At 43.7% G+C, this 13,746-nt stretch overlaps 1 protein-coding gene across 1 annotated transcript in view; it reads left to right on the top strand.

Moving 5' to 3' along the window:
- The window catches only part of AKNAD1 (AKNA domain containing 1), an 84,800-nt gene extending 76,207 nt beyond the window's left edge, over positions 1-8,593 (top strand). The window contains exon 19 of the mRNA XM_082265909.1: positions 8,345-8,593. Coding sequence (XP_082122035.1) covers positions 8,345-8,476 — 132 coding nt within the window. The 3' untranslated portion in view covers positions 8,477-8,593. The remainder of the gene's footprint in view (positions 1-8,344) is intronic.
- The last annotated feature ends 5,153 nt before the right edge of the window (positions 8,594-13,746 follow it).

Genomic DNA, 13,746 nt, shown 5'->3' with positions numbered 1-13,746 from the left:
TGGAACACCTGGTTTAAAGTGGTGGTAAATGTATGTGTAATTTATTTTCCATATGTGAATTGTTGTTAATTTAGATTATGAGAATGAATAGACCATGTCAATTTTTATGTAATTGTTTTCATTCGTTCAAATATATCACCTATTACCTATAGTACTCTTTTAATGGAGAGGTTTGCCTGTTTAAATATGATGAAAAAAGTCAAAAATTTCCCAGAGATGTACTTCTTTTTCTAATGACTTTACTTGTTGCTATGGTAATGACATCAGATGCTTATTACAATAAAGACCTCTATCAAGCAAGAGAGAAAGTAACCTACAAAATTCAACCCTAGGTCACATAACCAGAGAATATATCAAACAATTAGTAAGAAAGTTTCATAAACGTTTAAAGTTTTTATTTTATTCAATTATTTATATATTCTTCTGCATGAGACAAAGACGATATTAACTACTTGCCTTCTGTGCACTTAAACACCCTTCCCATCCAGACCAATTTTTAGCTTTCAGCGCTCTCACACTTTGAATGACAATTGCGCGGTCATGCTACACTGTACCCATATGAAATTTTTATCATTTTTTTCACACACATAGAGCTTTCTTTTGGTGGTATGTAATCATCTCTGGGTTTTTTATTTTTTACAAAAAAAAAGAAAAAAGACAGAAAATTTTGAAAAAAAAAAAAAAGTTTTTCTTATTTTCTGCGAGTAAATTTTGAAAATAAATTTTTCTCCTTCACTGATGGGCACTGATAGGCTGCACTGCTGGGCACTGAGAGGTGGCACTGCTGGGCACTGAGAGGTGGCACTGAGAGGTGGCACTGCTGGGCACTGAGAGGCGGCACTGACGGGCGGCACTGATGGGCACTGATAGGCGGCACTGATGGGCACTGGCGGATGGCACTGATGAGCACTGATGGGCGGCACTGATGAGCATTGATGGGCAGCACCATCAGTGCCCACACTCAGTGCCCATAGTGCTGCCAGTCAGTGCTCATCAGTGCCTAGATGAGCAGGCACTGATGGGCACTGACTGACAGCACTATGGGCACTGATTGTGGGCATTGATGGGGGGCACTGATGGCGGGCACTGTGGGCACTGATGGTGGCAATTTGTGTAGGTGTTTTACCTTTAGTAATCAGGGCACTGGTGATCAGTGCCCTGATTACATTCCTGTGTGTCCCCGGCGGCTAACGGCTCCCCCTCCTTCCTCACACTGCAGGCTCCGTGTGAGGAAGGAGCGCCGGCGATGAGAGATGATCTCATATGTTTACATATGAGATCATCTCTCATTGGACGGCTTGATCACGTGGTGAATGGCCACTGTGATTGGCCATTCACCACGATCTGTGATCGGCTGTGTCCAAGGGACACGGCCGACACAGATTCTCCCTGATGCGCGCTCGCGGGAGCGCGCGGGGGGCGTGTCACTGGGAGGCCGTTTAATAACGGCCTCCCGAAAATTCAAGTCCGCGCTGCAGCCGTATATAGGCTGTAGCGCGGATGGGGGGTGGTTAAAGTGATTGGTTTACTCTAATGCAGCCTAAGAACATAAGTCATAGGTCAGCTGCAATAAAGCTACACAACAGGATATGTAAAAACAACTACAGAAATGCTAAAAGTCTAAAGGGAAATTATTGTCTTTTTTTAACTTTAAAAAATTTAGGTAATTTTTTTGGATGTGCATAAATGTCTATTTTAAAAATATAAATTTATTACAGATTGTAGCCATCATATTTTATTTGCAGAGCATGCTGGGCTTTCAAAAAAAAAAAAAAAAATCCAAGCATGGCCTAAAATCTTTTTGGTTGACTGTAAGTTTGGGATTGGAAAAAATAAAGCCCTGGTGGATGAGAGTTTCAGCTGTGGCAAGTTAACAGCTGTTCTGCTGGATAATCTATAAAGTGAAGTTGAAGAGTTTTAAAACATCTTAAAGTGCACCTGTGCATCAGTTCAGCTATTGCATGCCCCGGGGCTCTGAATCAGAATCTAAACATTCATCTGAAACAGGGTGCTGTAGTATGCAATTTCACCCAGCTCTTGCTGTTGACTGCTTGGTCACCTCATGCCTTGTTCTCTGTATTATTAATCATTGAAGAAGCCTTTCACACTGATAGGCCAATAGTGCAATGCAAGAATCAAGAAGAGCAGGGCTAATGCTTTTAATCACACATGGAGGTGCCTGCTATATGGTACCAATAAAGCTTTAAAAACTTTTGTATCATGTCAGAAAAGCTTTAAAGTTTTCTTAAAATGTCAGTATTTGGTAACATTTAAAGTAGTTGTAAATCCACTGTATCATAAACATACAAGCCCCTCTGTTAGCCAACATTGTGTGTCCCAGTGTCTGTGCTACATGAAAAAATTGCAGATGTCTACCTTATTTAACCACTTCCCACCCAAGGACGTACCCTTACGTCCCTGGGTTTCAGTGGTTGTACGGGGGTGATGCCTGCACCTACAGGCATGGTTTGCAGCCGGAGATTCTGTAGAAGTCAGAAGTGATTTGAGTGGCTAGAGCTACCTCTACCGGGCTCTCGAAGGCCGGGAGCGTCGCGGCCAGTGGCAATGGTACAGAGAAAGAGGAACTGATGTCGTTCCTCTCTCTCTGTAACCCTGTAAACCGATAGCGACGAGTATACATCACTTCTGGTTCCACCCCTTTGTTTACCTGGCCACCAGCGGCCAGAAAAGCAGACGATAATGAAAAGAAATGGCTGCACTCAGATGTGGTCAAAATCCAGGTTTATTGGACATCCCAATGTGGCAAAAAAAGTGGCAAGGTAGACGCGTTTCACACAATAATATGTGCGCTTAATCATTACAAGTACATTACATTGTAATGATTAAGCACACATATTAGTGTGTGAAACGCGTCTACCTTGACACTTTTTTGCCACATTGGGATGTCCAATAAACCTGGATTTTGACCACATTTGAGTGCAGCCATTTCTTTTCATTATTGACTGTCCACGGAGGCGAGCCGGGGCAAGCACCGCTGTTGGTCATCAAGCTTCCCATTACCTTGAGCAGTGTATCTCTTTCCTTTGTACAGAGAAGCAGACGATTGGATCGATCTCGGCCTGATCGGTTGCATAGGGGGCCAGAGGAGAGATTTGGGATCTATTGGTCCCCAAATCTATCCATAAAGAGGACTTGTAATGGCCCATGCTGTCACAAGGGATGTTGTTCATCCCATGTAAGAGCAATAAAGTTTGTACAAAAAAAAATTTTTTTAAAAAAGAAAAAATTCTATAAAGTAAATAATAATAAAAAAAAATGTAAGCGCCCTCGTCCCACCGTGCTTACGCGCAAATGCGAACGCATACATTACTCCCGCATACATATGTAATAGGGTGATCGCACCACACATGTGAGGTATTGTCGCGAATGTCAGAGAGAGAACAATATTTCAAACACCAGACATCCTGTGCTACTCCAAACTGGTAACCTGTAAAGGTGTTTAAAGCGTCGCCTATGGAGAATTTTAGGCTCCATAGTTTGCCACCATTCCATGGGCAGAGGCAATTTTAAAGCATGACATGTTAAATGTTACACTGAGTAAATAGATACCTTTCACATTATACAAAAAAAATTAGGCTAACTTTACTGTTTTTTTTTTTCAGAAATGTGTTTTTTTTTAAATTGCGTTTAAAAAACCTCTGCGCAAATACCGTATGACACAAAAAATTGCAACATACACCATTTTATTCTATAGGGTCTCTGCTAACAAAAAAAAAAATATATATATATATATATTATATATATATATATATATATATATATATATATATATATATATATATATATATATATATATATATATATAAATGTTTGGGGGTTCTAAGTAATTTTCTAGCAAAAAAAATTTGATTTTTACATGTAGGAGCAAAGTGTCGGAATTGGCTTAGGAAGGAGGTGGTTAAGAGCACCTCCCGACGCTCACTTGACTGCTCGGCTCTCTCCTCTTCCGGGCTGAGAACTACAGCGGGAGGGGCCAAGAACTCTCGCTGACATCAGCCGGGAGGAGAGGAGGAGAGAGGCGGGCGGTCACATGACCGCCGAGGGGCGCTCTGAAATAAGGTAGAAATCTGCAATTTGTTTTGTTATAAAGCACAGATACTGGGACACAATGTTAGCTAACAGAGGGGATTGTATGTTTATGATACAGGTATTATAGCAGCAGGAAGGGAAGGGGCAGGGAGCAGAGCGGCACAAACTAGCTGACGGGGGAAGAGAGAAGGACAGAAGAGAGCTGTGGATGACGGAGGAATGTAAACTGACCATGGTGTCAGGACTTAGCAGCCATGATAAACCGTGGTCAGTTTACAGGGGGGAGGGCAGAACCAGACAGGATCAGCCTGGTTTTCTAAAGGATACAAGGAGCCAAGCTATACAGCACAAGAAATGGTAAACTAAAAAAAATGGTGTGCTGTTCCTAGAAAAATGTGAAGAAATGACATTAAATAAACATAATCCAGCTAAATTGAGTGAATCACATAATGTGCAATGAGTCAACTCATGCAATCTGGGTGCATGAATTCTACTCTAATTACAAGTGTATGCAACAAATTGCACAAACACAATTAACAAAACAATATACAGTCAGGTCCATAAATATTGGGACATCAACACAATTCTAATATTTTTGGCTCTATACACCACCACAATGGATTTAAATGAAACAAACAAGATGAGCTTTAACTTCAGACTTTCAGCTTTAATTTGAGGTTATTTACATACAAATCAAATGAATGGTGTAGGAATTACAACAGTTTGTATATGTGCCTCCCACTTTTTAAAGGGACCAAAAGTAATGGGACAGATTAACAATCATAAATCAAACTTTTACTTTTTAATACTTGGTTGCAAATCCTTTGCAGTCAATTACAGCCTGAAGTCTGGAACGCATAGACATCACCAGACGCTGGGTTTCATCCCTGGTGATGCTCTGCCAGGCCTCTACTGCAACTGTCTTCAGTTCCTGCTTGTTCTTGGGGCATTTTCCCTTCAGTTTTGTCTTCAGCAAGTGAAATGCATGCTCAATCGGATTCAGGTCAGGTGATTGACTTGGCCATTGCATAACATTCCACTTCTTTCCCTTAAAAAACTCTTTGGTTGCTTTCGCAGTATGCTTTGGGTCATTGTCCATCTGCACTGTGAAGCGCCGTCCAATGAGTTCTGAAGCATTTGGCTGAATATGAGCAGATAATATTGCCCGAAACACTTCAGAATTCATCCTGCTGCTTTTGTCAGCAGTCACATCATCAATAAATACAAGAGAACCAGTTCCATTGGCAGCCATCATGAGCAGTTCCTTTCATTCTCCATACTCTTCTCTTCCCATCACTCTGGTACAAGTTGATCTTGGTATCATCTGTCCATAGGATGTTGTTTCAGAACTTTGAAGGCTTTTTTAGATGTTGTTTGGCAAACTCTAATCTGGCCTTCCTGTTTTTGAGGCTCATCAATAGTTTACATCTTGTAGTGAACTCTCTGTATTCACTCTGGTGAAGTCTTCTCTTGATTGTTGACTTTAACACACATACACCTACACCTACCTCCTGGAGAGTGTTCTTGATCTGGCCATCTGTTGTGAAAGGTGTTTTCTTCACCAGGGAAATAATTTTTTGGTCATCCACCACAGTTGTTTTCCGTGGTCTTCCGGGCCGTTTGGTGTTGCTGAGCTCGCCGGTGCGTTCTTTCTTTTTAAGGATGTTCCAAATAGTTGATTTGGCCACACCTAATGTGTTTGCTATCTCTCTGATGGGTTTGTTTTGTATTTTTTCAGCCAAATGATGGCTTGCTTCACTGATAGTGACAGCTCTTTTGAGCCAATTGTCCCATTACTTTTGGTCCCTTAAAAAGTGGGAGGCACATATACAAACTGTTGTAATTCCTACAACTTTTACCTAATTTGGATGTAAATACCCTCAAATTAAAGCTGAAAGTCTGCAGTTAAAGCACATCTTGTTTGTTTCATTTCAAATCCATTGTGGCGGTGTATAGAGCCAAAAGGATTCTAATTGTGTAGATGTCCCAATATTTATGGACCTGACTGTATAAAAAATATATGAACATCTGCATAAATATAAATGCCAAAGTCTCAGTGCTATATATGAAAATTCATGTATCAAGTCCACATCTTTGCAAAAGTGCACAAAGCAGGTAGAAAAGTGCATAAATATCGAATGCTCTGCTCTGTGTTCACCAGTGCTCAAAGCTTGAGAAAAGTGCTGTGTCAAAAGGATAAGATTGGCCTCTTACCAGACACAATGGATCCCTAAGCAGCTTGTACACCACGGATGCAGATATCTCAAAAACCAAGTCTCCAAAACCTTGCAGGTATAGGCTCCACACATCCAGAAACTATATATTAATAGGGAGAAGCCTCAACGTGTAAATCAGCCAGACATTTTATTAAAAAATAATAATGGTTACACTTACATTACACTTGCCATCTAGTGGATATATAATATCCGCTAGATGGCAACTGCGTGCACCATATTTATATATAGGATTATTCAATAGGTAAACCTCACTTTGAAACATATGCATTGTTGGTAGACAACCATCAGTTCACTGCTGGTGAGCAGGTTGGCTTTCACATTGGATTACTTAGGATAGACACACCTTTGCTCATCGTGACATTTGGTCCTGGGTTTAAAAATCTATTTCCAATGTCACTTTCACTTCAAAAGCCTGTTGACTGATGTAACACGATATCCTCCAACCCCAGTAGATGACAGTTGTGTGGAAACGCGTCGGGCCCGAGAGTACGTGTGACGTCTTCTGAACTAGCAGGATGGGTGACACCGCCACTACATACATTGATTCATGCTTGAATTTTTAACCTCTATGTAAGAGTAACCATTATCGTTTTTAACCACTTGACGACCAGCTGTTGTACATATACTGTGGCAAGTCAGCTCGTTCCCGCGACATGACGTACATGTACGTCGCTTCGCGGGACTGCGAGTGGGGGCAGGGGAAGCTGATCTGCAGGTCCGCGATCACTCCCTGTGGAGACAGAACGGTGGTCTGCCATTGTAAACATGGCAGAACGCTGTCCTGTCAGCAATGAACACAGGGCTCCTGTGTTCCTCCTATTTTGGAACACAGGTCTCTGTGTTCATTCAATAAGCCCATCCCCCACACAGTTAGGACACATTTAACCCTTTGATCGCCCCTGGTGTTAACCCCTTCCCTGCCAGTGTCATTAGTACAGTAACAGTACATATTTTTAGCACTGAATACTGTAGCAATGTCAATGGTCCCCCCCCCCCCAAAAGTGTTAAAAATGTCAGTTAGGTGTCCAATCTGCCTGCTGCAATGTCGCAGTCTCCCTAAAAATCGCTGATCGCCGCCATTACTAGTAAAAAGAAAGGAGGTGAAAGCTCTATTTGTGGAAAAAAAAAGGACATCAATTTTATTTTGGTAGAGCATCGCACGACCGGCAATTGTCAGTTAAGGTAACACAGTGCCGAATCTCAAAAAATTGCCTGGTCATTAGGGGGAAAACCTTCCAGTCCAGAAGTGATTAAAAATAAAGTCTGGCTGATTTACACTAGGAGGCTTCTCCCTATTTCATGGTTTCTGGATGTGTGGAGCCTATCCCTGCAAAGTTTTGGAGACTTGGTTTTTGAGATATCTGCAGCCATGGTCACTCCTTTATAAGCTGCTTTTATCTCTGTAATAGGGATCCATTGAGTCTGGTAAGAGGCCAATCTTATCTTATTGACAGAGCACTTTTCTCAACCTTTGAGCTCTGGTGAACACGGAGTGGAGCATTCAAAATTTATGCACTTTTCTACCTGCCATGTGCACTTTTGCAAAGTTGTGGACATGATACATGAATTTTAATATATTGCACTGAGACTTTGGCATTTTTATTTATGCACATGTTCATATCTTTTTTTTATATATGGTTTTGTGAATTATGTTTGTGCACTTTGTTGCAAACACTTGTACTTAGAGTAGAATTCGTGGACCCAGCTTGCATGAGTCATTGCACATTATGTGATTCACTTAATTTAGCTGCATTATTTTCATTTAATCTGTTCACATTTTTCTAGAGGAAGTAAAGTCTTCCTTTTTTTTTTTTTTTTATTCCATGCAAAGTAAATGCATAATGTGCTAGTTTACATCACATGCTAGCACATTATGACGTCATCAGCTGCATGCAATGTAAATATCTCCTAAACGGTGCAAGTTTAGGAGATATTTACAGTAGCTATAGGTAAGCCTTATAGGTAAAAGTTAAAAAGGTGCGTTTACAACCCCTTTAAGGATCTCTAAGTGCCAAAGGTAAAGAAATAGCTTATGTATTCTGACATTTTGTGCACAGGTTCTGAATGCGGTTTTGGATCACACTTTGAGAACTGCCAAGAACATGCAAAAAACTACAGAGAAAATGATTCAAAGACTGACAGCAGATTTGGCTAATAGTACTTTCCGTCACAGTTCCCGCATTGACTAATTTGAAGAGTCCTGTCAGCCATGAGACATTTACTTCCAGACAGCTGCCATCTACTTACTGCATTCATCCTGCCACCTGGACCATCAAGAGCTACTACTTTCATGTCCAGATTAACTCTAAAATAATCCAGAATAAAAAGTTTCTGCATTGTATATCCTGTTTGTTTCTTGGGCGAGACATCATTATGTGCTTAATGTAATCTTTACCCACATTGAGGGCCTACACTGGTAAACTAAGAATAAAATGCAGGAACACTTAGTTGCCAGTATATGCCTTCACACATCTTTTTGACCACCATGGGTGCTCTATTAGCAGTTTAGACTTCAAGAAGGAGTCAAGAGCTAATCCATCCGGTCCTGCCACCCAAAACTCATAATTCAGCCATACCATCCATCCCATTGGAGGACTAATAATGAATTGCTAGGAGTAGGAGAGGGTGGGTCTGCACCGGACATCCCTTTCTAAAACAAAGTTTATTAGAGCTCTCAGATTACAGGAAGAAAAGTGTGAAAAACTGGATTTTTGTTAGAATTTACTGTAAAATCCTTTTCTCTGAAGTTCATCGACAGACGTAGCTCCATCTCTTCAAATACTATAGGGTTATGCTCCTTCAATCAGGAAAAGGGAATTGGCAGGAAAAAAGCTTAACCATGCCTATGGGGCTGTCTGTGCAGACATAACCCCACACACTCTGCTATCAGCAAGCAGTTTAGTTGCAAGCAGTGTTTAGAATACAAAAAACCCCATTCATTCAGAAGTAGAGGGGCGGGTGCTGCGTCTGTCGATGAACTTCAGAGAAAAGGATTTTACGGTAAGTTACATAGTTACATAGTTAGTCAAGTTGAAAAAAAGACACAAGTCCATCCCGTTCAACCATAAAAAAAAAACAGTATTTAAAACCCTACCCATACAATCCCATATACACAATCCTATACCCGCTGTTGATCCAGAGGAAGGCGAAAATAAACCCCAGCAAAGCATGATACAATTTGCTACAGCAGGGGAAAAAAATTCCTTCCTGATCCCCCGAGAGGCAATCGGATATTCCCTGGATCAACTTTACCTAAAAAAAAAAATGTTAGTACCCATTTATATTATGTACACCTAGGAAAGAATGCAGGCCTTTTTTAAAGCAATCTAGTGAGCTAGCCAGATAGAAGTTCTTACAAAAATCCAGTTTTCTCTATCGTTCATCGACAGACGCAGACAACGCAAAGAAGCCATAATTCCCCAAAGGCTAAACTTAGCCGACCAGGTAACATGGAGCTCAACCAGGAACAATAGGAGCTCACCCAGAAAAAACATACACCCTCAAACAGAAACAAAAAAAGATTCTCTTCAAACAGCAGCCTGCAAAACCTTGCAGCCAAAGGAAGCATCCGAAGATGCCAACACTTTGTAGAATTTTGTAAAAGTATGCACAGATGACCAAGTTGCCATCCTGCACACTTGCAGCTGACCGGAACCTGACCCTTCAGTGAATAAGCCTGAACAACCGTCTGCCTGATCCATCTGGATATGGTCGCAGCAGACGCAGCTAATCTTTTTCAAGGTCCTTTGGTAAGGACAAAAGAGAGTCCGATTTCCTGAAAGATTCAGTAGCTGCCAGGTAAACTCTAATGGCCCGAACCACATCCAAAGAATGCTAGGCAATTTCCTTAGGATGCTTGGGCTTAGGATAGAGTGAAAGCAGCACAATGTCTTCATTCAAATGGAAAGAAGAAACGACTTATGAGGTCGAAGTACCACTTTATCTTGTGTACCACCAGATAAGGTGAGCGGCATGACAATGCCGCCAATTCAGACACTCTGCAAGCAGAAGTGATAGCCACCAAGAAGGCAACCTTCTGGGACAATGAAAGCAGAGAAATCTCCTGAATGTTCTCAAAGGGAGGCTTTGAAGAACAGATAACCCCAAATTGAGATCCCACAGCAGTAGCGGGGACCGTCTCGGAGGTGCCATATGGCATACTCCCTGTATGAAGGTACGAATCAAGGCATGCGTAGCTAACGGGCATTGGAAATATATAGCTAAGGCTGACACTTGGCCTTTGACAGTGCCCAAAGCCAAAGCTGTTCAACCTCTCTCTGCAGGAAGGCCAAAACCCTAGCAATCGAAAACAAGCGAGGGTGCACCTTCAGTGACTCACACCATGAAATGTACGATTTCCAAGTACGATGATAGATCTTCCTGGAAGTCGACTTCCTAGCCTTCAAAAGCATAGGAATCACAGAATCAGAAAGACCTCTATCTCTCAACACCTGGCTTTCAACAGCCATGCCTTTAAAGCCAGCGACTGTAAACCAGGATGGAAGATCGTGCCTTGAGACAGCAGATTTTCCCTGAGAGGAAGTCTCCAAGGAGCATCGGTGATCAACCTTACCAGATCTGTGTACCAAGACCGACGAGGCCAGTCTGGGGCCACCAGAATGACCGAAATCTCTTCCACTTCTATCCTGTGGAGAAGCCTCGGCAGGAGTTTCAGCGGAGGGAACGCATAGATCAGCCGATACTGACCCCAAGGAGCTTCAGTGCGTCTGTGGCGTCGGCTAGAGGATCTTGTGACCTGGCTATGAACCTCTGCACCTTCTTGTTGAGATGAGAAGCAAACAGATTGACCTTGGGAGTCCCCCACCGGACACACTGATGATGAAACACCTCCGGATGTAGGTACCATTCCCCTTGATCCAACACCTGATTTAGGAAATCTGCTTGCCAGTTGTCTACACCTGGGATGTGCACAGCAGAGAGGGTCGGAACAAACTTTTCCGCCCAGGCCAAAATATTGGCCACCTCCCTGGCCGCCAAGACCCTCTTGGTGCCCCCTCGTGATCGATGTAAGCCACAGCGGTGGGGTTGTCTGATTGAATCCGAACCGGTCAATCTTGCAGACGAGTCGACCAGTGGCTCAGACAAAGCTTCATTGCTCTGAGCTCCAAAACATTTATCTGCAATTTGGACTCTTCTACTGTCCAGGTTTCCTGGGCACAGAACTTCCCCAGTACTCCACCCCAGCCCCACAGGCTGGCGTCCATGGTCACCACTGTCCAAAACAACGGAGGAAGGACTTGCCCTGGCACAGTGTTGGGGAATAGAGCCACCATACCAGAGCAGATCTCGTGTTGTGACTCAACCCAATCAAAGTGTCCAAGGACTTTGGATCCTTGTTCCATTTGACAAGAATCACTCTCTGGACTGGTATGGAACTGAGCAAACGGAACCGCCTCGAAGGTTGATACCATCAGACCTAAGGCCCGCATGCAAGTCCGCAGCGAGGACAGATTGTTCCTCAACAACACCCGGATTGCCCCCTGCAACTTCTGCAGCTTGTCCAGGGGAAGAAAGACTCTAGCTAAAGCTGAATTCAGAGTCAGGCCCAGATAATCCAGTCTCAAGGAAGGTATCAGGGCGGATTTCTTAAAAGTGATGGTCCATCCGAATTTCTGTAGGGAGCTGACAGTGATCATCGGGTCGCTCATCAGGGCTGAATGTGAGTCTGCTCTCTACAGGAGATCGTCCAAATACCCCAGTACTGCTATCCCCCATTGGCACAACAATGCCAACTCCGGGGCCAGTACTTTGGTAAATACCTTGGGAGCGGAGGCTAGACCAAAGGGTAATGCCACAAATTGATAGGGCTCTTCTGCTATGGCAAAACTAAAAAAACGCTGGTGTCCAGCGTAGATAGGGATGTGTAGATATGCGCCCTTGATATCTTTGGAGGCAAAGAAGTCTCCTTGGTGTAGTGACGCCATTACCGTGCAAATGGATTCCATACGAAACCTCTGAACCCGCACAAAGCGGTTCAGAGCCTTGGGATCCAGAATTGGACGCACTTTGCCCTCTTTCCGAGGCACAGTAAACCGGTTTGAATAAAACACTTTAAAGCATTCCTGAGAGGGAACAATCACCCCTTGTGACAGCAGATCTTGTACCGCCTCCCGTAGATCCCTTATCCGATCTGGAGATAGGCGCAGATTGGATGGGAAGAACCTGTCTGACGGACGAGACCAAAATTCGATCTTGTACACTGATCGGAGCAGTTCTTGAACCCATTTGTCCTGAATAAAGATGTCCAAGGTTCCAGAAAGAAAAGATTTCCCCCCACCCCAGAAGTGGGTGAGGGCACCCCTTCATGCGGACGAGGATTGGTCTTCAGATCCAGACTGGCCGGTCTTAGATTTACCTGACCATGGCTTCTTGGAACTCCCAGAAGACCTGAACGGCTTTCCTTTGTCTTGCGACCCGGAGCTACGAAAAAGCAGCTTATGAGCCGCAAAAAAAGGCCCCAGCTTAGGACGCGGCGCCTTACCCATAGAGGATTGAGGAAGAAAAGTACTCTAATCCCCTGTAATACCTTTAATCAACTCATCCAGAGAGGATCCAAACAACCACTTCCCTGTAAAGGAAGATCAATCAAGGCCTTTTTGGACGCCTGGTCAGTAGACCAGCTTTTTAGCTACACCATGCGCCTAATAGCAATCCCCACTGCCGACGCCCTGGCCACCAACAGAGCTGAATCCAGGGACGTATCACACATGAACACCAAAGCTTGAGCCAACTGGTCAAGCAGTTCCAGCACTGCAGGGGAGATTTGTTCAGCTTCCAAGCTACTTTTAAGTACCTTCACCCATTCAGTAGCCGTCTGCCCAACCAGAATGTTCACAAAGATAGTCTTTAAAATGGTCCCTGTTATCACGTGGAGATGGAGGGACGTGGAGATGTGCAACGTTTGAATTTCCCTCCCAGTTCCGCTCCCATGCACCATTGCTGCTGCAGGGAACGGAACCAGGAAGTCATCAGACCGACGGACGAGCGGCGGGGATCTCGGCTGGCGATCACAGCAATGGAGATCATCGCTGGATCGCCAGGAGAAGGTAAGAAACGCCGCTGCACGCTCTGCACATCCACCCCGAGCGTGACTCAGGGATACCGATAGTAGCATAAAAAAATCCACCCCGAGTCACGCTCGGGGATACCGCTAAGGGGGGTTAAAGGAGCCATTTCACTCTTGCACTGTGAAGATACGTTGCACTTCAAAGAGTGTTTTGATCCACCATTCTCTGGAACAGAATACTATCACTTTTTGTGGACTAAGGCCCCGTTCACATAGGGGCGACGCTACTTCGCATCGCGACCAGCGTGCCGCGACCTCGGAGCGGCCGCCACATACTTCATAACATTGAAGTCTATGGCGGTCGCCTCCTGGTCGCCCCAAAGAAGCTCCGGACCCTTTTTCTAAGTCGGAGCGACTTGTGTCGCTCCTATT

The sequence above is a fragment of the Pelophylax lessonae genome, assembly GCF_965119305.1.
Source record: "Pelophylax lessonae genome assembly, chromosome: 8".
Taxonomy (NCBI): domain Eukaryota; kingdom Metazoa; phylum Chordata; class Amphibia; order Anura; family Ranidae; genus Pelophylax; species Pelophylax lessonae.
This window is presented reverse-complemented; position numbering and strand designations above follow the sequence as displayed.